Source organism: Alosa alosa, chromosome 20 (assembly GCF_017589495.1).
Source record: "Alosa alosa isolate M-15738 ecotype Scorff River chromosome 20, AALO_Geno_1.1, whole genome shotgun sequence".
NCBI lineage: Eukaryota > Metazoa > Chordata > Actinopteri > Clupeiformes > Clupeidae > Alosa > Alosa alosa.
The window spans coordinates 8,368,550-8,394,177 of NC_063208.1; the positions used below are offsets into that span (position 1 = coordinate 8,368,550).

A 25,628-nucleotide genomic window follows, 5' to 3' on the forward strand; every position below is an offset into this window, starting at 1 on the left:
CAGGACTAAATGTTTTTTTTTAAATGTTTTTTTTTTTCATAGAAATGAATGTACTGGCTCAATTTCACCACTGGCAACAGACAGGAGGATCCAAGGATTCCAGCAGTACCTCATTTGAAAACTGGGCATACGAGTCAAAAGTTAGGCTACATGCATTAAAGCTGCAGTTGGCAAGTCTGACAGATTGAGGGGACTTAGCCAAAATTTTTAATTTTTACAAATCTCATGCCCCTCCCCCACTACCACTGAGCACCCTCTAATTGAGTTTGTGCTCGTCAGTGCGCACCATACTGTGATTGACAGTCAGATCTCACACAGCCCTGCTCTGATTGGACCAGAAGAACCTGGAGCTGTGGATTTTTGCAAAACAAATAACAGGCTGTAGATCAGTGTTTCCCAAAGTCTGGGTCGCGACCCACGGGTGGGTCGCAGGAGATTTAATTTGGGTCGCCAGCACAATTTATGTTGTGTTATAGGCCTAACTGATACCATTTGTCATTTGATACCGGGAAAGCTAACAGTTTTTTATTAGGATGTAGTTTGTTAACTACCACAGTCACGGTTTCATCCTAAAAGCTCATGAAACTGGCGCATGAAACTGGAGGACGAACGCATCGCAGAGGGGGAGTCAGAGAATGGATATCTACCTCTCAAAATGAAACCGTTCTGTGGGGCGCCTGCCATGTACCTCGCAGTTGCAAACTGCAAGGGACATGAATCCGCCTATTTGCACGAACATTAACAGATATCAGCTCCTCAACTTTACCGATTAAAATCTAGTGACCATGCTATCAACTGAAGCAGACATCCATAGACCGGACATAAGGACATTCAATTTGCATGTAGATAGTTCCAATTTTAGATGAAGTCTTTAAAGTTAATAGCAACCTCCTCACATTCTTATTTCTGATTTAAAATGCACAGCAGTGCATTATATTAGGCTACAATTTAAATGGAAATTTTAAACACTATTTCTCTAGTTTTCTACCTCGCTAACTCCAAAGTAAAGGTGCATTCTTCCGGCTATTACGCAAAAGCCTCTTATTCTGATATAACGACTATACAATATAATATAGATAGATAGATATACTTTATTGATCCCTAGGGGAAATTCAATATAATACAACAATACAATATAACGACTTGAGTTATTTGCTGTTTACATCAGAATTGACATCCACAGTGTTATGGACCCATTTGTCTGCAATGCAATGTAGCCTACAACATTTTTTTTTAGAAATACAGGAACAGCTTACTATGCTGACGAATGCGCAACATGCAAGAATTTCTCCACACTCTCAGATGCGCATCTTTTCAGTAGTCATTTCCAACTTTTCCCGCTGATGGTGCTCAAAATGCAACACAACCGTGTTCAAAGCAGTATCTATCTAGATCCTATAGCAATGTATGGTTGGGTGAGGCATAGAAAAGTTGGAGAACCTGTGGCCTAAAAATATATTGGTGGTTGCAGGGTAGATTTGAAGTGAAATGGGTCGTGATGGTCTGTCATTTTTAAAAAGTGGGTCCCCAGAAAAAAAGTTTGGGAAACACTGCTGTAGATGGAGGTTGAAGTGCAGGTTTTTTTCTAAAACCGGCTAATTTATGTTGTTCTGCCGGAGTATAGTGTTGGTTTACGTGAATATGATCAAAAAATCTTGCCAACTGCTGCTTTAACACAACATCCAGCCAAAAGGCATGTTTGCTGAATGCAGTGCCCCCTAGAGATCAAAGGGCACCAAATTGTATGTGCGTCCTTGCAATGAATTCACCAGTCCATGTACTAAGTTTAGCTTTGAAACATGAAAGTGTTATAGATATGACCTCACTTCCTGTTTGGCAGTATTGCAGCCACCTTCTGACTTTCACTCACACATACATTTGTGTGGAATCACACACGTATACCCACACGCACGCACGCGCACACAGATATATATATGCACACACATATATGCACACACACCTACATACACGTACATACACATAGCCTACAGTACACATAGGCACACATATTCACACACACACTCACAAACACACCGCACTTGCACAAATTTACATTACATGAAGTCATTGCCACTTAAAGAGAAACTATGCAGTTTTGGCAATTTCTTCCCTGTTTTCTTGATTTTTGCCCGCAGGTGTTTCTCCAGAGCTCCCCCTACAGCTTTAGAGTATATATTTTACGACACTCTTCAATCGGTCAGTCTGACGTTTTCTCTTTCCCTGTTCCTCCGAGAACGGTTTAGGCCTACTCGCTTTCTGCTTCTTTTCGCTGGCTCTGCCATGATAAATGTCTGAGAAACTCCATCGCTACCTACTGTAGTTCTAGCCAACACCTGGTGTGAATGTGTGTAGTGCAGTAAAGCAATTTGTTATATCGGAAGGCTGCGAGACTTTCTGTCTCTGAGTCCGGCGGCCCACCGGCCCAAAGTTGGAAGGATGGTTCTTCTGCTCACAGGCGCTAGGGGGAAGAGAGACGGCCACCATTTGCCCTAGAAAAACTCATATAACCATTCCAATGACTCCGAAGCTGTGAAGTTAAGGTAAATTAAACTGCATAGTTCCCCTTTCAGTGTCCCAGGTAATGCGTATTCTGTGTTATCCGGCGACTTGGTGAGGTTGTTTTTATTAGGCTACAATAATCTTTTGACCAATCTGACACAAATTGTACTAGTATTACCCATCATCATACTGACATCTGAAGTTGAACAAGTGAAATCAAAAGTAGATTACGCCTAGCCTGGAAGCCAGCTCGCATTTAAACCCGCCCACAAAATCTGAGATCGGGAAATTTCGGTCTGGAATGGTTCCATTGAGACATTTCTATTAAAGGGACACCAGGCAACGTTTTCGTGTTAATTAATCATCTTCGTAAGTCGGTATATGGTTAAATGACTCATTACAGGGCGAATGAAGACTCTCTCGCCCGCCCCAACTGTCTGTAGGAAGAATACCCCGCTTGCGAGTTTGGTGTATCCTACCGACGACCTTCAGTCTCACAAAGTCTCAGACATCGCGAGAAGCAGGATCAGTTTACATCCTGCATCCCCAGCACAGAGGCAGGCTAACGAAATGCTAGCGATTGTTGCAAACATGTGTATAATGGCATAGTCGGCGAAAAAGCAGCGAAAACCCTTGACAGAAGATGCAAAGAAAAGGAAATGAGCTTTAGACCCATAGACAGTAAAAGACCGAGGGCTCGCACACGTATCGATACGTACAGACGCTAGGGGGAGCTTTGTAGAGAAAAAGCACTCAGGCTTGCCTGGTGCCCCTTTAAACTTGAGAACTCTGCGGACCAATCAAATCGTCTGGGCAGGCTTTATTCGATGATGGATGGATAAGCAACCATAGAAGCAATGGTGTCTAGTCATTCATTCAACTGAGCTTGCTTTGATTCTGTTTACAACAAAAAGCCTGTCGCTAGAGAAGCGAGCTGTTTAGATGTCGCTATCCTGCCTGTTGTACAAGATATTGACAGCGCAATAACTTTAAAAAACGAACTGAAAACAAAGATTGAGGCATTTGTCAAGAAGAAGGATGTTATGACAGGTCTCCCTACAGGATTAACTTTTTTGTTTTTTGTAAAACCCGTCCCAATCATTGTCTCAATGTAGGCCTATCACTTATTCTAAATAGAATTGAGTATGGCTATGACAGGGTAGACTACAACCATAGACTGTATATACAGTCTATGATTACAACCTATTCTGTTGAAAAATTGCACTGCAATTCATTTTTTTTTTATCTCAACCGGTTGTAATCACACATTTGTATTGTTGCTTTGTCACATCCCTATTCATAAAGTGCAATTGAATGTTGCCAAAATGTTATTCAAACTTCTAGACTAACATGAATTGATAATTTTATAGAAGCAAACGTCCAAAAAACATGCAATGTTTGTTTGCATCTTCGTTTCAGGTGTTGAACAATGTAGGATACAGTAATGCAATACAATGCAGAAGATATAGAGACCACTGCACAGTAATAACATTTCTGTAAAATGATCTAGTTATAGTTATCTACTTATTCTGCATTAAAGTATCTAGGCCTACTAATCTTTAAGTAAAGTGCCAAACTGAACCAATTGAATAACAGATCAGGATCAGGTCAGGATAATGGAAATTGCTGACACAAGGCTTGGGTACTATGGGTAGCTGCACTGTTCAAGGCCTACTGCCATATAGGCTATTAACCTGTACAAAATCATTGTAGCCTAGCCTATAAGCATGTATAAGCCTTATTTGGTTATTTATTTGGAATTTGGTTAATAGCAATAACAGCCATAAATAGATATTACAACTTTTGGTAAAACACGCTAGGGTAATCTACATCTACAAACCCTAACAGGTTAGGGTTCCGGGCTCATCTCCACAGGCTTCGCTACACTGTCCCTTCATTGGCCCTACACCGTGCATCCACTCGATAAACACAAGAAGTAGTTAACCAGAGATCGGCCTGGAAAATGGCGGCTGGAGGTGCTGCGGCAAGTAGCCACGGTAGCCGTGGCTCGGCTGCCGCGCTGGAATCATCTTTAGACCGTCGTTTTCAAGTAGTAACAAATACTATGGAGTCAATACAAGGATTATCAACATGGTGCATCGATAACAAGAAGTACCACAACAACATCGTACGCGCCTGGTTGAAATGGATCAAGAAATGTGAGTACAATTAACGTTAGCCAAGTTAACTAGCTAGAATTGCTAAATTGCTAACTGGCTCTTTAGTTAGATGAGACTGACTGGACCTTAGCATGCGTGCTAAGTTAGCTCTCCTGTCTTACCAATACGTTTTAACGGTATGACTTACCGCATCACGTCAACACATCACATAGAACTTTTTGTTATACAACATTCGTTGACAGACAGTTAGTTCATATAGTCGTTATGTTGATCCTACATATGTTCCCCCATTATTATGAACTGTTAATATGAAGTTAATGTATAAGTTACTGTAACGTTTGAAAGTGCGTTGGATAGTGGACACCTTGCGATGCTATCTGCTAGCTAACTTCAACACTAGTCGGTAGCAAGCTAAAGCTAACTTTCTGTTTCCCATGGAGTAGCTTCTAACCTAGCTAGCAAGCCTGTTCCTGGGTAGTCATGTAGTGTGTAGTCTGGTTAGTCTCCATTAAAAGAGGATGCAAGGTTGATTACTTTAGGGTTTCTATGTATGCCCCAATTGTTGCTGTAACGTCGCAATGAATGACCCCACGTCATTTCACTAACGTTATTCCCTAAACTTGCTCGCAAAGTGACGTGACTTGCTATTAGGTAGGCTACCTCTCTCCAACACCTCGATCGATCAGTTTGCTTTCGGCTGATTAGCTTGCTCTAGGGGACAACAGGGTTGCCGGTAATTTGGCCATAGACAGTTGTGTCTTTTCAGAGAGGCAAACAGGATGAAGGGTCGTTGCCCTGACCAACACAAGTGTGTCAGAACTGATGGAAGTTTTTGTTGACACTTGGGGATCAGGGTTTCATAAAAGTGCAAAAAAGTGATGCATGGTAGAAAGAAATGGTAGATTAACTGTTATGGTGATTACAACCTAAACCTCAGAGATCAGGAAGTTGCTTTTCAGAGAGAGTTGTTTGTCCAGAGGAGCTTGGCAGTTATTATTTTAAGGAACATGAAAACGAGCTGGCTGTTAATGCACAACAATAACCTGTTGTCAGTAAAACATGTCTGTGCTGACCTGCACTGCTTCAATGGTCAAAAGTATGTTCAATACAGGAGTAGGGCAAGATCAGTGGCATGGTCTTGCATGCAGAATGATGGCCAGTCGGCATTCAGAACTCAGAAGTACCTATTTGTAATGCTATTAGTAGCTTTGTTTTTTTGAGCACTGTCAAGTGTAGGAACTGAAATTTGTCTAGGGATTGTTTCAGAAATGAAGTCTCAGTCAGCCAGGAGTCAAGTCAGAAATCTCAGAGAGCTTTATTCATTTAACCGAGACCCACGTCGTGGTTGCTAACAGACGCAGTCTCATGTTACAAACAGGGAAAACTTTTTTATACCTCACTGACAGGTCAGACAAGACATGACATCTCCATTAATGGTAATGAAACTTGTTTACTTACATAGTTACCCAAGAGTCAACCATATCTATAAGGCTGTATCCCATAACGACCAAGGCCTATGGAATTCAGTCAAGATTGACCCCAAGACAGTAAATAAGGTCTTAGGGCGCCAGCCGTCGAGAAGAGGCCTACCCAGCCTCCTTCGAGGACACACACACACTCAGCCATGGTACACACATACACAGCACTTTCTGCTTACAGCAGCGTCTCTTTCTTCAGCTTTGCACAGACCACACCAAAAAGAGCAAATGGTTGAATATAGCCTGCACTTAAATGGAAACACCTTTAAGGCCAAAATTTCTTACTACACAAGATACACCTTTACTTTTTCAGAGGGATTATATAGACAAAGTTGGCCTTAGTGCTGCAGGTGATAACTGATAAGGGTTTGACAACCAGCCTCTTTTCATCTTGTTGCGATAACTTGCCATTCTTTGGTCAGTCAATGTAGGTCGGCCTGGTTGGAGGCTATCATCTGATTGGTTCTTGAGAGGAATCATGGGTGATTTGTGTTTAGACTGACCACAAAATGCATTGAAGCAGTGGATTTTAGTCCATGTTGCCATTGAGCATTTTTCATTTAAATGAATGTAAATTAGATAGTGATTTGTAGTACATTTAGCATTACATTTACATTTTGCCTTCGACTCAGTTCTGTGGGGGAAAAAGTAATATGGTGAACCAGCTTCTGAAGACTGCTGATATGTTTTGAAGTAATCACTTTTTGTTTGTTACAGTGTTTAATTTTTTGGCAGTGGAAACATGGGTAGGAAGGACAACCACAGCCTTATCTCAGTAGTAGAGGACATTATACTTGAAGCTTCCTTGTTTTATTGAAGTGATGTAGATAGGTTCTCTGGTAACTTTCATAAAGAGACACTGCACTTTCAGTGCCTGTCTTGTCTGTCCAGCATAGGGCATTGGTCTAATTCAGCAGCAGATTCTTGGTTGGCCTGTTTGTTTGCCTGCTTTACATTGTTTAGAGGGTAAACTTCAGCAAACAGATGTTGTAAAGGCATACACTTTATTTTGCTGGTGTGTGTGTGTGTGTGTGTGTGTGTGTGAGATGTGTTTGCCTGTTCGTGTTTGTGTTTGCTGCTGTTCCCATGGTGGCGATTGTGTTAGGTTCAACAATTAGGTTAACAGATACCTTGCTGATTTCTCTAATTCTGCTCTCTCTCAACTGACAATCTCTGCAATAAAACGGCATTTATACTGTAGGTCTACTAAAATTCACCACAATAACAAAACACTGTGGTACGTTTCTCTGGGGATATTGAAGGGATGGGCAAGCTACCTCTCTGGTGGGTTTTGTTTGGTATTTGGTTAAAATATAGTACGTGTTTTGAACAAAAGCGTCGACTAGAAATACAAATATACATAAACAAACATGACCTCATGCGCAATCTGTGACTGGACCTTTAACTGTCAAAGAACTTGTTATTTATGAGCTGGGTGACATCAACTGTATGTCTATCTTCTGTTTACAAGAGGACCCTGTGTCTGATTTAATGAAGCCTTGTTAGAGTTGAAGTTTAAAATCGCACAAGTGGGGGCTACAGACAGGTCTGTCTTTTAATTGGTTCTTTAACCAGTTAACATGGTTCTTTAACATGGTCGGCAGAGACCTTTAAATGTTTAAACTTTATGTTGTTAAGTCGGCTGCAGTATCCAATAGAAAATAATACTCATAGCCTGTGTTATTATAGGCCTCTCTGTTATGTGTCAACTTTGTTGTTACTGAAGTCATGATGGAGCTTGTGCAGTCCAGCTGGTCCGCTGACAAGACATATGTGTGTAAATGAGATCAGTTCAGACAGTATGTTCTGCCAGTACCTTCAAGTTTGGATAGATGATTGTTATGGAACTGTCTGGGATATATGTCTGTCTTGATACGTGCCAATGCAGATGACGAAAAAAGGAGATAAAAAAAGTATGTCAGTTGTGATACTCTGGGTGAACTGCCATCTGATTGTGTGTAAACCTTTTAATGAATGTCTTCTTGTTATCATGATGACTAAATAAGCGCATCAACATGCTTAAAGGCCATCCCTAATTAGGCATCATAAGTGGCCTATTCAGTGTTCGGTGGTGTAAGACTGTGGTTCTTAAACTAAGATCGCCATGGTAACTTATACCATAACATATCCTGCTACCCCCTATCCTGCTTTTGTGCAACTGGATCACGGATAAATTGAGCCAGGATAACCAAGATATCCCGGCTTAATCCCTTATCCTAGTTTTGTGCAATAGGCCCCGGGAAATGAACTGCCGTTTTTGCGATATTGGTAAAAAGAAGCTGGTGTTTATGACATAAACAGACCCAGCTATGCAAACAAATATGTAATGTGAACAGAGACCAGCTGGGTCAGGGCTAGGGGGGAGTAATTGCACTCGGATACCGTCCAGTTAAACGGACCCAGTGTGATTGCGCCCTTAAACACACGTTGGGAAACTGAACAGCGTAAAAACTGTAGTCTATGATAAACTTGCCAACCAGTGGGGTGTACTACGAATCTCGATTAGTGGGTTAGCGAGGTATGTTGCGCTCAAAGCCAGGCTATGCTGTGACACGAAAGTGGATCTGTTTTAGTGTCGCTATATCACCATGGTATCTTATGCTGTCAACCAAACCTAGTCGGGAGGAGGTTATGTGCTAAGTTATAGCTGAAATCGTGTAATCTACTGCACACTGACCAATCAATTGTCTTAAAAACGAAGTTCTCTCACGTGTAGGATTCTGTCATATCTTACAGGTGGAGCTCCGCCTCTACTAACATTTTGGATCTCGAATGTGCTTTAATATTGCTAAAAGTGCAAATATCACACTATGGACGTGCATACCATACAACTACTGATGACAATTGATTTATTTGATGTTATAGGTTAGACACAAAAAATGCCGTGAGTGTAGATTAAGCTATCGCTCATGAATGCGGAAGTAATTGTTTTTAAATAGAGGCGGTCTTGTGCGTCTCCACGTTTCACGATTGGCCAACGTCATCCCAACACCGAGAACGCGCACAGATCTGAACTGAATGCCTAGTTTGACAAATATATCACATAACTGCAATCGTAGTATCACTTAACGTATACTCCTGAGTCAAGGCTTTGTCAAGCCTCGATATGTCTACATAGCCTAGATCAGGGGTCCCCAACCTTTTATGTACCATGTGGGAGCCCTGCTTGTTTCCCTGCAACAAGAAGCTTCCATCTGGGGGTGATGGAAGACAGTGACACCCTCAGTGTGTTTGAAATGTCCAGTCGATTGCGCAATTTGGTCTTAGTTGCAGTCATTGCTGAAAACCCGGCCTCGCATAGATACGTGGTGGGAAACGTTTTCAGCGCTTTTACGGCTATCTCGGGATATTCTGCTTTGGTTTTGATCCAAAAACCCGGTGACAACAAGGTGATCGCGCACCAGCTGCAAAAGAAAGGGCCCTGCCTCAGTCTCTCCCAAAACCCCCACTACTGTTTGGAACAAATACACCCCGGTCCACTCGTCGTCCCCACAAATCAAGCTTGGCTTTAAACGCAGCGACTTTATCTGCCAGTTTAAAGACAGTCGTCATTCTCCCCTGGAGTGACAGGTTGAGGTAATTAAGCAACCCGAATATGTCACACAGGTAAGCGAGTTTTGACACCCAGTCCTCATCACTAAAATGTGCAGCTAACGGTGACTTTTTTTCTGTAAGAAATCTCTGCAGCGGCTCTCGCAACTCAAACACTTTGGCCAGTGACCTGCTAAAGATGCTTGTTTTTTGTTGCTCATTCTAGTTTAGATAACTTCGTGTGGCACTACCGTTCGCCAAGAACTGATCAAGTGAAGTGAGATGACCTGAGGCTGCGCAGCGCTGAAGGCAATATGTAAAAGTGTTGAAGGCGGGACAGACAGACGTAAGACCAAACATGCAAATAGACCAAACATGCGTGCAATCAAACAACTGCATATAGGCCTATGCCATGTGAAAACGTGACATTATTGCGAATTAAATTTAGTTTAGTTTGCATGCATTTTTTTTTTAAACTCATGTCGTAGGCTACGGTCCGGTTAGGAATGTCCTGCGGCCCGGTACCGGTGGTTGGGGACCGCTGGCCTAGATATGTCTAACGTGCTTCGTAGTATACCCCACAGGTTAGGCTTACTTTGTTTACAATATTTCCAAGCTTCAACCTGAGCTTCTGACAGCAGAAGCTGTCATAGAAATAGTACCTTGGCTATAATCTACATAATGTGTGCTGTCATGAATATCAGAAATTCAGTATTTTGTAATTTTATCAGTTGTTTATATATCAATATAATTTTAATATCATATAATTTTGTAAATTATTATATTATATGCAATTTATATGTGTATATGTATATTCAGTGTTCAAATAAGTCCAGTTTATACAGGTTTTCAAATATTCTACCAAATTATTGAAATGTTTAATAAAGTGTCTAGTTTTTTTTTCTTAAGTGGTCAGGTCACACCTAAACTGGGGACTTCCCACCTTGAGGTGGGAACTTTGTGAATGTTTTGATGTCACTCAATAGTGAAATATAAAAAATTTACTTGTTCCATGCACAAATAAGTCACTTCCTTGTTTGCGTTATACTCAGAAGTGCAGGTGATTGTTATATTGAACAGTATTTCCCCGAGTACCTTGTTTTAGAAAAATATTTTTTGGGGGCTTTTATGCCTTCAATCAGACAGGACAACGGAGAGAGTGAGAGAGTAACAGGAAGCGATATGATTAGCCTTATCTGCCTACATTAGCCTTATCTGCAATTTCCCCAGAAAAATATCACTGATAGGCTAAAATAAGGAAACCAAGTGATGTTCAATAACTTGTTAAATAAGTCTTAAATTGTACTTATAACAGCACATACTGCAGATGCATTACATTGTGATTAGGCCTACATACTGTGGTGTGTGGCATATTCAGGCATTTTGGATTGAATCTAATGACGTGTTCGCTGATGATCTGATAAAAATGCCCTTTTCTTTAGAATTCTACTTTTGGTAGATTCTAATATGCATTAGTTATATTTTCTTGGCTCTCTGCTTCACCTGCCAAAGCAACACTGGTTAGAACCACTAGTTGATAGCTGGATAGCTAATATAAGTTAGTCACGCTGGTCGGAGTGTTTAGTTTTCCCCACGTGTTTTCTAAGTTTGTAACTTTAAATGTAGGCTAACCGAGATACTTCTCCTCTTGGTCTTGGAAAATATACTGCTCAAAAAAATTGAGGGAACACTTCAATCATACACTGGATCGGTACTCTGACACTGTTTGGCTCTGAGCACAAGTAAAACTTTTGAGGCGAGTGTTTTATTTTGCAAGAACTGTCAGACATTCTGTGAATGTAGTTTGAGAATGGAGAAAAGGGTGGAAGGTTTCAAAAAATCAGTTTTAACAATTGTGGAAAACTGTAAGTGTTTCCTTAATTTTTTTGAGAAGTGTATATATCGTATCATAATCCATTGGGACTGGAGAAGCAAACACTCAGTGTTAATGATCAAACGGTAGCGTTTCGCGTTTGCCCAAACCAAAACACCAAGGCACACAATATGATTACATTATGAAATTAGTAATACACTGATATGGTGGTTATTGATTAGAAAGTAACATTGTCACACACATGATTATAGGCTATAACTGAGGTGTTTATTCTTATGCCCATATTTGTTCTATACATGTTTAGAGTTGAACAAATTGAACTGATTAATCGGCCAATTTTTGCCATTTTTAATTAATCGGCATCGGCCGATGCCTGAGTATATTTAGCCGATTAGATAGATAGATACTTTATTGATCCCCCAAAGGGAAATTCAAGCGGTCAGCCGCATCCGCGGACAGATCATTGTTGTGCTGCTGTAGAACACGTGAGACGCAGGCTGCCCCTTGCCCTTGTGTCGACTAAATTACCAGCAGACCCCAGCCAGAACTTTTGAAAGAGTACAACAACGTTGTTCCTGGAAGAAAACGGTTTAAATTGGTCACTTTCAAAGCCCTAAATATTTAATTGGTTAACAATGCAATGTTTCTGTTTGGAGAAGGAAAACGTGAATACAACCGTTACTACTTTGGATAGGCTATTGATAGTAAGCCTTCGACCAGCTGTAGCTTAGAGGTAGGGATGGGTAGCCTACCATCACCCATGGGGTTCAATTATTACAGATCATATTGATAAGCCGACATTATCAGTTCTGTTTTTGGTGTCAGAGAATTTCTCTTTCTATGTGTGTGGGGCGGAGCAGTTGTCACACACACACACACACACACACACACACACACACACACACACACACACACACACACTGCAGCTGCAGACAAGGAGCTGATCAGAACGATGGCGGAAAAAAACTCAAAAGTATGATTAGCTACACTTTCCTAGAGTTGGTGCTGACAATGCCTCTTCTAATTTGAGAGTGGAAACTCCAGCAATTTGTCAATGTCCAGCAACAAAGTGCACATAACGTAATGCAGTTACCTTTCCTCTAGCCTCGTTGGCACCGTATGGGTCTTCCCAGGCTACCTTGTCCTCTCTGTTCTACAATACCATTGCTAGTGGCTTGTGTCCTTGCGTGTAATTCAACAAAGTTTTCTCCTTTTTTGCGATCAGTAGATCATGTCCATTAGGTTTCTTACAGTGTCCACCAACAAACATTATGTTAGACTGTAATGTGCATGGACTAATGCAGTCCTTCTCAAAGTCTGGGGCGGGCCCCACTAGTGGGCAATAGAGACATGTCAGGTGGGGCACGATGAACAGGAGGAAATTTAATCTTTAATAATGCCTTTCTTTTTTAAAAAAAGATTATAGATTCAAAACAAAATAGCCACACACAAACATAGGAGTCATAAACAGACCGACATATGAATTAAAATAGCATCTGATCCATGGGATCAACGTGGAACCAATTTTTTAACGTTACCATTTTGCCGAGCTGATTGGGTCAGGTGGAGCTTGACTTTGAGCTCACTTTGCCACATGGCACAGCAGTGTGCCTTCGAACCACTGGGTAAGACCTCATCATGGCAGAAATGTTCTAAAGATTTGGGATTGTGATGGAGTATTGGCACTACCAGAGCTGTGTATGGTTTGGTCACATTGACCTGGATCTTCGGTGTTGCAGTCAACCCCCATAGACTTGTGTTCAAGGCCAGGTGGGGTGGTTTCTCTCCCTTTGCTACAGGGATTGTAAACAGACAGTGATAGAATGAGAGGTGTTGTCTGGTGGCATACATTGTTTAATAATCATAGATGCTTCTAGAAACTTCTCACCTTTTTGGTTTTAACCAAAACCAAAAAAAGACCTTGTTACTCCAATCCTCAAGTTTTTGCACTGGGTGCCAGTCAATTTTTAAATTGAATTCAAGGCACTATTAATTGTGTACAAGACACTAAATGGCCTTGGCCCTACACACATTGCAGAAATGCTAATGCCATACAAACCTGCTAGAGAACTTAGACTTAGTGTGACGGGTTAGTGTGATGGGTCAGCTAGTTGTCCCCGGAGTCCATACCAAGCAAGGTGAAGGGGCGTTCAGCCATTATGATGCCCACCATGGGAACCTCCTCCCCATAGAGATTAGATCTGCTCCAGTAGCCTGTTTTAAATACAGATTTAAAGCTGTATTATTTTCTACTATCAGTTGTTTTTCTTAATACGCCATATGGATTGTTTTATAGTCATATATTTATTTATTCCTCTTAGTTTATTTTTATTTTTTTCCTATTTCTTCTTTAATATTATTTTATATCCCTTTTACTTTGGCTATTTCCATTTTATTTGTGTCTGTCTTGGGCTATTTCCATGCTATTTGTTTGTTCTGTCCGTGTAAAGCACATTGAATGACGATTATGTATGATAATCTGATATACAAATAAATTTGACTCTAACTTTGGCTTTTGGTGTCATAATAGATCGCCTTGGCCTACACGATTTGTACTAAATAGTCGGATAGACTGCTTTCTGCCTTGACATTTAAACCTTCTATTTCGTAGCTGCAACCTGTGTTTGGCCCTGTTGTTCATAGACAACTGATGGAGGAAACATCAGACATGTTTGCCCAAATAGTGCAGTGCTTTAATGGTTCTTGTCCATATTTGCTGCAGTTATCAACAGGGCTAACTTTAGCAAAAATGTAATAAATTCACAGTTTTATACAGCTTCAGTGGTGTTATTGCTATTTCTTTATGTGATGACGGCATGTTGTGAAACGGCTTTGCTTGCCATAGGCATATTATTGACAGTGTAAACATCTGTTTAAAGCCTGCCAAATTGTCACTATTAATACCCTCCTCTGTCTCCTACTTACCCACCACAGTGTGTTGACATTTATTGACTCCAGTGGCTTTTTCTCCCCCGGGTTGATGATTATCTAACCTACGAGTAAAAACAATAATGACTCCGATGTGTTCCAAAGCCACAGAGTGTCCAACCTGTATGCCAGCCTACCAATCCACGCAGTAACATCAGACTATAGGCTAATTACACAGTGAAATCCATCATTTAACCCATGAAAGAGTTGTATGTTAACTTTCTTTTGCTCATAGCACTGGTGCTACAGAGGTTGATAGTGTTCCATATATGTAGCACTGTACAATCCTGCATGAGGATTAATGTCCTGTGGATCTTTGAGGTGCTGAAGCGGTCAAACCCCCCACACACACACACACACACACACACACCACACACACTGCCTCTGTTTATTGACTTGGGTGTTCATGTGATCAGTCAGAGCTTATGCGGCATCAATGTCATGTCATCTAAGTAGAGGTGCATACGTGCAGCAGAGCTGAAGAAATGTTTGTAATTACGAGACATTTTACTTTTTGTGAGTAGCCTGCATATTTTTGGATTTTTTCTGGAAAAAGTGGTGTAGGCCTAGTGGTTGCTTTTGTTTCTTCCATTCTACAATATAGATGTTTTGTGGAGTATGTGTGTTATGCACGAGTTGTCCTTTTGTATTGAGACTTTGTAGACTAGATTTTGTATCTATGGCTGGATCATGATTCAAGTTTAACTGAAATCTCATGTTCTCCAATTCATTACATCATCACCACCAAGTGCTTCTAATGACAGTGCCATATTGGTGTGATTAACAGCCAGATATGTCTTGAAACATGAATTGTAATAATCATGAGATTGAATGAAGGAGCATAGCCTAATTTAGGGCAGCCGTGGCCTACTGGTTAGCGCTTCGGAATTGTAACCGGAGGGCTGCCGGTTCGAACCCCGACCAGTAGGCACGGCTGAAGGGCCCTTGAGCAAGGCACCTAACCCCTCACTGCTCCCCGAGCGCCGCTGTTGTTGCAGGCAGCTCACTGTGCCGGGATTAGTGTGCGCTTTACATCACTGTGTGCTGAGTGTGTTTCACTAATTTTACGGATTGGGATAAATGCAGAGACCAAATTTCCCTCACGGGATCAAAAGAGTGTATATATACTTATACTTATAAGAGAGGGAAAGGTATACTGAACAAAAATGTATGTGCAACACAGTTTTCACTTGGATTTTTTCATAAATTGAAGTAAAAGATATGTTTTAGGTTTACGTATAGATTCCTCTATACACAAATAGCTTATTTACATTTATTTACGCTTATTTACTAGAGATGCACCGATATGGAATTTTAGGGCCGATAACGATAACCGATATTTATTGGTTTGTTGTGGCCGATACCGATACGATAACCGATAATATTACTCTTAAATTTTTTTTTGTGAAAAGTGATTTGGGGAAAGCATTTAATAAGCATAATTTTATTGCAGTAATTATACCTACCACCAAATGATGGACAGAACTCATAATAGTCCTCAATAGTACGGCAGTCAACAACATAACAGTAGCCTAGCCCTACAGTATGTGTGGCTCCTTTAAGTGAACCTGACGTCAGTGAATTGCGAGTGAGTGACTAGAGAGTTTGAATCGTTTTCAGGTTGCGCACCACCTGCTGCATCAGAAATGAAAGGCGTTAGCCCCGAAGGTTTTAATAACTTATTATGATGACCTGTCTGGAACTGAAGCACTAATGGTTAGCATATTTCTAGGTAATAATACAAAACCCAAGCTTAGGTAATGCAAATATAATACTAAAACACAACTTAGAACTTGGCCTACTTATGTACTCGTCCCACTAACGAGTTTGTTTATTTGTTTCCCCGACCAGCGCGGTAAAGTGCAAACACACCAGCACAAGACTGCTCTAGATAGGGCTGAGCTCCGCTCTGTTAAGGTTAAATGGCGGATCATTCACGAGAGGATTTTGAGATGCACAGATTCCCAAATGAACGCATATCCACAGATTTTGTTAGAGTGGTGAAATACATTCACACCGCTGACATTATATTGAAGAAAAATTATAGCCAACCAAGCTCAAGTAGGCTAGCTCAGTGTAGCCAGACGGACCTTACGTAGGCCTAAATTAGGACTTTAAAAAATATCGGTGCAAATTATCGGCCACAATTCTGTTATCGGACCGATAATAATATTTTCATTTTTTCACTTATCGGCTAATAATATATCGGCCGCCGATATATCGTGCATCCCTATTATTTACATTTATTGAAGTCAGTGTTGTTGAGCAGCAATAGATTAGGTGCACGAAAGGCTCACGAAAGGCTTTTCCTGTACGCTCATGTATTTCTGGTTATATTCTGCTCCTTACATTTTCACACTGAATATCTTGTTTGCTCAATAATAACGAATTTAACACACGCATAAATCCTTCTTTATCATAATGCGCTGTTTCCCTAGTGCAACACCCAACCGAGTCCATGTAGACACTAATTACATTAACGATAGCGGCAGGTTCAAACACACCTGGCTCCACCGGAAGCAAACCAGCGCACAGAGAGCTTTTCGTGCATGTGGTCTATTCACCTTCACCATTGAAGATAGCATAATCCATTTCCCTGACATGTGAACTTTATTAAAAGCATGATCCTTGATCTGAATGTCAAGGTGACGTGCTCGCTCGCTGATGCAAAGTTTTACCACATTTGTGAACAAATAAACCTTTTGTGTGCATAAAAAGGCTTACATCTTTTAGTAAACTACTGGAAAAGGAAGCAAAAAGTAACGTGTTGTGCTTATATTTTTGTTCACTGTAGGAGTAATGTACGGTCAGTTTATTAGGTCAAAGCTGTCAATTTTTGTATGAGTTCCGATCTGTTTCCTTTTTTGCATATTAATAAGTCTGTAATGATAATAATGGCCTTGTGTGTGAATTTAGCTTTTAGGTAATTCTGTGTCAAATCAGACAGAATCCAGGAAAATAGTTGCCGCTGCACCGCCTCTTTAAACATGCCATTCCTGAATACTGAATATTATATTATAATATATTAGCCCATAATTAATATGCAGTAAGCATAATTTAGGCATGGCTGCATAGACATTTTTACAGATCAAAATGACATAAGCCTAAAGCTTTGATGTAAGGCTATATGTTTAGCCTATTGAATAACTTAACGATATAGATGATAAACCATTTTGTAGAAAGATGCATCACATGAGATTTGCAACGATGTGATTCAAAAACAGTCTTTGGTAGCGACATGTGACATGTCTGCCACTCGTTGTCTAGCTGTGTGGCATTCTGAAACATCTGTTACTCCAATCCTCAAGTTTTTTCACTGGGTGCCAGTCAATTTTTAAGTTGAATTCAAGCCACTATTAATTGTGTACAAGACACTAAATGGCCTTGGCCCTACACACATTGCAGAAATGCTAATGCCATACAAACCTGCTGAACTTAGACCTAGTGTGACCGGTCAGCTAGTTGTCCCCAGAGTCATTTCGAATGTGTGGCGTTCTGAAACATCGTTAAATGCGGGACCATTAGCCTATCGCTCGTTTCAATTTGGGACCTTGCAGTCTGAATTGTCATTTGTTTATTCAAAGTCTCAAGTCCAGAGTAGCCTTGGCTATTCAAAGTGTTTGTTGGCGTGTTGTTACAAAATCCGCAGAATCATTTCATGCAAGCAAACTGCATACAGAGAATCTTTATTGTTGACGTCAGACATGATAATCATCCAAACATCTTGACCCGTGCTGTGCCCTCATTCAGTTCTGCCAAAACTCTGCTTAACTCTGATAGTTTTGTCACAATCTACAAAATGTCTAGCATCGGTATGTAGTTACAATCACTTCATCAGGCTACACTTTAGAAAACATTTTAAATAAGGTGTCACCGGTGTTAAGTTGGTAAAATATCCATAGCACAGACTGATTATTTTTGTGGCATGTGCAAATGTGTAGCACTGTACAGCCCTGCCTATGTATACAATTTATTTATGATACAGCATTGGCACTTTGTACACTAAATGCTCATACAATGAGCTCCTTGCACAAAGATCCAAAGATTTTATGTTCCTACTCACTACCTTGCAGAGGCTACAATTTTAGTCATTTGAAAATGACAACGGCGTTTTATCCTTAATAATTCATGCCCATTATTCGTGGAGACTTCAAATATTGGTCCATCATTAATAAAATACTGTATTTATTTAAAGAAAGAAATATTGGGTACAAAAGCAAGTTTATAATACTCTCAATGCCACTCTTTCATTTAGGGCCTTATGGAAAATTGTTTTAGTGGTTTAGACACACTGAGAACATGTTTGTCTTCCATTCTGTTTGGGTTGGTTATGAATAATTATTTTCAAAATATTAATGTCCAAACATAAATAATGTGTTTTATAGTTGTAACTGAAATGTCAAGGGCTAAAATTGTTTTTATTATTTATTTTGATAAACTTTATTCATAGCCTACATATCAGTCATTGCCATGGACATAGACAATGTTAGACATCATTTTAGTGGTAAACGCAAGTAGGCTGCTATTCTGTATATTTGAAGTAGCCTACAGTAGGCTTGGATATGGATTCACTTAAACTGAGGAAAAAATAGGACAGAAACCCCATTGTGTGGTGTGCAGTAGATGGCTGGCTCATGAGAGCATGAAACCATCAAAACTAAAATGCCACATGGAAACAAGGCACCCCTGTCAGTCATACCTGTCGAGTACTTTGAAAGGTGACATCAAGAGTTGAAGACTTCACAATGTAGGCTAATGCCAAACAAGTAGGCCTACAGGCACTTCGCTTGTCTTACCATGTAGCTCACCATATCCATTGGCTTGAACGCTAAAATATATATATATATTGTTGGGTTCATTTATTTTAAAATACCTTAATACTTTATACTCCAATAAAATAGTGGAATTTATTTGGTTAAAAAACAATAACTATTTGTCATTTAAATTCTATTATATTTTACGCCTGCAGATATGATGAAAATGCAATAACCATTTATTTTTCACTAACAAGTCAATTCTCAAATGTGCGTAAGAGAGCTCTTGAGTGTTCGTAGATTCTGTTCTTACCTAGGAACAACAAAACATTGGTGAACACAATAATCTTTGTAAAAACTGTGTAAGTGGGTTTTAAGAACACATTTCTTCGTAAGAACAGTTGGTGAATGAGGCCCAATGGCCCTTTTTCTTAATGCCAGGCAGACACTGTGGGATTGTTTGTTGTTTGATTGATTGATTGATTGATTGATTGATTTTTTCACTTTCACTGGGCTTACACTGCATGCTCAAACTGCTGACACACTGCAAGAAGACAGTCAACAGAAATGTCTGACATGCCAGAAAATCCAACCCGATAGGTTGGGAGCTGGAATGTTGATTGCTAATACTTCTAATTGGGTGTCATGACTCATGATCCATCTCAAACACAGCACGACAAATAATTACCGATCTGACTGGATTTAGCCCTATTCTAAACCCGAATGAATGTGAGCTTAACTCGGGTCAAAAATATAGTGTCTACATGCTCTGCCCAGCCTTTTGCTGTTTGACATTCGAGAGGCACAGTTCCTGGCGTTGAGATTTATGGGCTTTTTTTTGGTTCAAGGCTGATGCTTGCTGTGACACTTGACAGATTCATCCCTCTAATGGGTCTAAGACATTACTGATATTGCAATATGACCATATGATTCTTAAAAATCATTGCATACTTTAATCTGTAATTAAGATTCATTGCCAGAAGTGGTTCATTTTTGTTGAACATTTTTGTTTAAACCCCCAACTCCTATATACCAGTGTTGTAATCTATCTTATTTAAGCCATTTTGCTTTCACTGTAAAGTGCTTTGAAAAGTGCTGTATAAATGCATATAAATGTGTTGATTTCACTGTAAAATATAGACCTAGGCTAAATGTTTTTTGGCTCGCATTTTATGCCTATAGTTGTGTCTGAATGATTATTTTATGTATTATGCATAGCTCCACTCTGTGAATGATGGTGTCACAACCAACCAAATTGTGTGTTAGGCGCACCTGTGCTTAATAATTAATCCATCTATCAATTATTTGAGTCCATTATTTCCATTGCTCTGCACAGAGAATTAAAACTATTCTTTCTGTCTTGTTTTTACCAGCTGATTCCGCTCACCGGCTCAACCTCTTCTACCTGGCCAATGATGTCATCCAGAACTGCAAGAGGAAGAATGCCATTGTGTACCGCACTTCCTTTACTGCAGTGCTGCCCGATTCCATGGAGTTCTTTAAGTAAGTCCGCAGATGCACGTTCAGTTCAAGAGTAGTGGATAAGGAGCCGGGTTTGCATACAGTAGCCTGAAAAAAGTTGTGAGTTTGATTCACAGCTGCCACCGCTATGCCATGGGAGCAAGGCCCTTAAAGGAGAAATCCGGCAATTTTTATTTTTTTTCCACATATCTCTGTTTCTCAAGGTCACCCAATACTGTCGGTGTGAAAAAAACCCTCAAAAACAATCTGTTTTACCTAGATCGAGTTACTAGGCTGTCGAGTTAGGGCCTTCCAGGCAGATACGGTGCTACACTACACTTATGAGCCCCCAAGTTCATGCCCCCAGAGTGTAGCGCTGTAGCTGGCTGCTTTAGCTGTTAGCTGTAGCAACTCGAACAAGGTAGAACTGATTTTTTTCGTTTTTTTTCTTGTACCGACAGTACTCTTTGACATCAATAAACAGAGATATATGTGAAAAGATTTCTCCTTTAAAGGATAATTCCGGTGTGATTTTGACCTAAAGTGTGTTGAAACATGATAACGAGTGTGAATGTATGTCTCATAGCTCGCCTCGGCTTGTCCCCTGCACTCAGAAATCTGGCGCTAGTTAGCCAATGCTACCAGCACAGTGTTTCGTTGTGGTGCCTCGGGCATCGGCCTAGCCATGCAAATAAATCACTGTTTTACACCATTTACGAGGCTCAAAGTAGCTCCATACTTCATTGGTAGACTTCCGAGGGCCTTGACATTTAAAAATGAGACATAGAGAACTTTGAAAAAGCACTGGTAGTTTATTTACAAGACGATTTATACAGACAGTACCTTAAGGAATTTTACCGTTCGATGCCATCTTGAATTTAGTCACTATAAGTCGAGCGACGAGTACGAACGAACAGGTATGATAAGGGATCAGATTCCAAAAATAATTCAGTGGAAATGCATGGATTCAGTTGCTTCCGTAGCAGCAACTGGAATATACTGTAGAGCGGTGTACACCGCAGATGTGGTAACTAGAGCAGAGCTGGCAACCCAGATGCTGAAACACTACTGACTTTGTGATTACTAGGTAGGTGGAGGGTGGCGGATCAGGCTAAAACACAAATATGTAAACATCAACATCAGTTGAGGGCTGCAACTTCACTTTTTTAAATGACGATATCCTGGCCGGACTACTGTTGTCAGTGATATATAAGTATTTGAAATTAGCATGATTTCCTAATGTCTAGTGACAAATCAGGGCCATTTTATGATTAATTGAATTACATTTCTTACATACGGTTCCTTTAAGATCGTCTTGGTAGTGTATAGGTCTAATTGAGTGCCTGTCACTTTAAGACGTTTGAGGGAACCCATGCAATTCATAACGTTTTCTACATAGTTAAAATAAAGGTTCGTACTTCTCCTTGGGACAAGCACTTTTGAATTTTGGAAAACACTTTTCCATTTACATTGGGATTTTGCAAACATTCAGTGTCAGTCAATAAAATGAGCCCATCAACGAAATTGACAAGCAGCTGTAAGTAGGCTAAGCATGCTAAATTCGACATCCAAACAGTATTCTAACGTTAGCTTTGAGATACTGCTTGATTTCATAACTTAACTTAGTTTAGTCTCTTCAATGTAGCCTACTATGTTGTGATAAGACCTTCGCAGAGTTCACTTCAATGCAGCAGTTTTGAACAAATTTCGAAAGCATGGTCACGCGATGCTAAGCGGATTTAATAGCAATTTAGCCAGACGTCTTCTATGCAATGTTTCTATGTGGCAACAACAATCCTTCAACAATCGTGAATATTTTGTTAAATGCACATGCAGAGGAGTGGCACTGGGCTACGAGAGAGAGCAGGGCGGGGCAAGGAAAGGCTGCGTGCATAAAAAGCGCAGCTCAATGGCAATGCAAGGATTTGACCTTATATTTAATTTAAATTAAATTAAACATAGAATATTAATATGTGGCGGCCGATTTTTATTTTGTGGCGCCCCGCCACAGATTAGTCAATGTATGGGAAACACGGTGGTCTGAACCATTGCTTATTCATACAGGATGCAATGCAGATAATACTGGCTATTTATTTATCTATATATTATTTGTAAGCCTATTATATTATTCTTTGGAATGACCAAAAGTGGGGCTTCTCTGGTTGTATACGCAGGTTAATGCTTTGTGCATTATGTTTGCTGCCGATGTAAAAAGCATGCGTTACCTTTGAGTGTTAGAAATGTTGGTAACACTTTACTTGACGGGTGACTTCATTACACATTCATAGCAGCTGTCATAAACTGCACATAAAGCATTCATGATTTCATGAGACATGACTCAACATTCAATACCAAACCTTTCAAGAATGTGGAAGACCGAATGACGACAACTTGTCAAAATAAAAGTCCAACAATCGCAAAGCACCATTGCCGTTTTTGTTCCAAACTGCACATAAAGCATTCATGACTGTTTCATGAGACATGACTCAACATTCATACCAAACCTTTCAAGAATGTGGAAGACAGAACGACGACAACTTGTCAAAATAAAAATCCAACAATTGCCGTTTTTGTTCCAAACCTCTTACCTGATCACGTCACATCTGAGTAAATGGGCTACTCCAGTGCCAGAAAGACAGAACATGGTCAAGCAAATAATTTTTGTTTCATAAAAGGGTGTTTCTTCAACTCCGGGCACTTTTGGCCTTTCAACTTTTAGAAAAATAATTATCTCCAAACACACATTCAAAATCATTGATACACTCATTAATATGTCTTGAAACAAAGTATGATACTGGGCACAATTGCATGACATGGAATATTGTTATTTTTTATCAGTTTTCTAAATCGTGTAGGGAAAAATGTCATTTCCACCACACCTCAAATTATGTCCTTTTATTTGCAGATTATACAATATAATTCATTATGTTACATTATATACCAGTTACCATGTCTATGACTACCTAATCATACCACATAACAAATCCTAAGACTTTGTGAACTAAATGTATATTGCTTGAAGTTGCTTGGTACAATGAATTATGTTTTTCATAATCAAAAATACTCTTTATTTAAAGTATACATAAATTATTAAAGTCACTCACATGTTTTTCTATTAATAATGAAGTATGGATTATAGTTTCTGAAAATAGTATAAGTCTATGTCACCTGGAATTATGTTTTATTCCCTTAAAACATATGTTGTGATGGTCATTTCGTGGTGGAAATGACTGGGGACTGTGGTGGAAATGACATTTCATCACTGTCTTGCTGACTTTGTGGTGGAAATGACCTCACTTTGTGGTGGAAATGACCTCACTTTGTGGTGGAAATGACTGTGATGGAAATGACATTCTCACAGTTTTCAGCCATATAATCACATTCCATTGCCATACCCAGATACTTTTGGAGATAGGGCACAATGTATCCAGAATACACACAACTATGCTTTTTTTTTCACTTCTTTTGCATATTTTGACAAAGTTACAGCTGTGGTGGAAATGATGTCGAATAAAAATACTCTATTCTCAAGTGATGGTTACTATGATTTTTCTTCAGTTTCTGATCACCATATGTCTCTGATATTTGCCATCAACCTTCCTCTTTAGTAACACTATGTTTTCCCCTGGTAAACAAATAAACATTTTTAGGTAAAAAAGTATATATTACTGGAAATAGTTTGTGTGGTGGAGATGACAGAAAACCTGGGGACACTGATGTTTTCCCTAAAAAATAGTATAAATATATTATTTGCATTAGAAATTTAAATGGTATGTGTTTATTTAACTCTTACTTGCAACAAACATGGTACAAAATCATCTAGGTTTAATTTGTCTTTAGTGTATTTTAACAGTTAAAGGTTACAAGTCTGGGTTGGGGACAAGCTCAAAACAGCCAAATCCACTGATAAAAGCCCCTCTAAGAGCAGTAAATCAGAATATATAGGCATGATTAATTTTTTATAGGATGCTGGTGATCTGGCCTTTGCAAATTGACATGATTGAAACAAAAATAGTTTATTTTTCCACAAAAACAACCACAAGGACACAAAAGTGCCTGTAGTTGGAGAATCACCCAAAAAGGTATTTGTTTTATGATGTAACCTTTGCAGATGATTTATCATCTTTTGCTACTGGGAATGTCCAACCATTCCAGGTTACACAAATACGGGTCAGCTGAATGTAGGCTAGTTTACCTCCCAATGTTAAACTCAGTGATTACGAATAGCCTACTTCACAACTTGTATAGTAAAGTGACATTCGATGTAGAATTCATAAGATATTCATGAAATATTTACAAAGGGTGGAAAGATTAAATTAATGGTATCCTTTATGAAATATTGGAGGCAAATTTAAAACAATGCTGCTTTGTGATTGTTGGACTTTTAGTTTGACAAGTTGTCGTCGTTCTGTCTTCTACATTCATGAAAAGTTTGGTATGAATATCGAGTCATGTCTAATGAAAGAGTCATGAATGCTTTATGTGCAGTTTAAGACAGCTGCTATGAATGTGTTATGAACTCACAAGTCAAGTAAAGTGTTACCGAAATGTTATGTCTTCCTGGCATTAAATGCTTTTGAAATGCTTTAACAGAGGTTCTGCAAGAGGCATGACTCTCATGACTCAAGTCTGACACTGATAAAATACTTGACACTAATGCCTTGACACTTTACTTAGACTTGAATCAAGTGACTCAAAAGGACTTGACTATACTGCCTATACATTGATTAGACAAATGAGATTGTATGTTTTGTTTGTGAGAAATTATTGATTCATGAGATTAATGCAATGTGGGCAAACCTGGCCAGTATGCAGTAGAGACACAGAGGGAAAACATGTAGTTTAAATGGGACTCATTCAAAGAGAGTCTACATTCATGTTTTAACCCTGTTATCTATGATCCCTTAGTGTGTTCTTGGGGGGCGGGGGGGGGGGGTGGTGAGTTTGTGGTGTAAGCAGTAGCACCGTAGTCCACTACACTTGGTTCTCCGTGCCCACGGGGACCTAGGTTCAATTCCGGCCT

The 25,628-nt window shown here is 39.7% G+C and overlaps 1 protein-coding gene across 1 annotated transcript in view; it reads left to right on the forward strand.

Moving 5' to 3' along the window:
- The first annotated feature begins 4,418 nt into the window (after positions 1–4,418).
- Positions 4,419–25,628, forward strand: part of rprd2a (regulation of nuclear pre-mRNA domain containing 2a) — a 39,178-nt gene continuing 17,968 nt past the window's right edge. The window contains exons 1-2 of the mRNA XM_048230399.1: positions 4,419–4,658; positions 20,518–20,647. Of these exons, the coding sequence (XP_048086356.1) occupies positions 4,463–4,658; positions 20,518–20,647 (326 nt within the window). The 5' untranslated portion in view covers positions 4,419–4,462. The remainder of the gene's footprint in view (positions 4,659–20,517; positions 20,648–25,628) is intronic.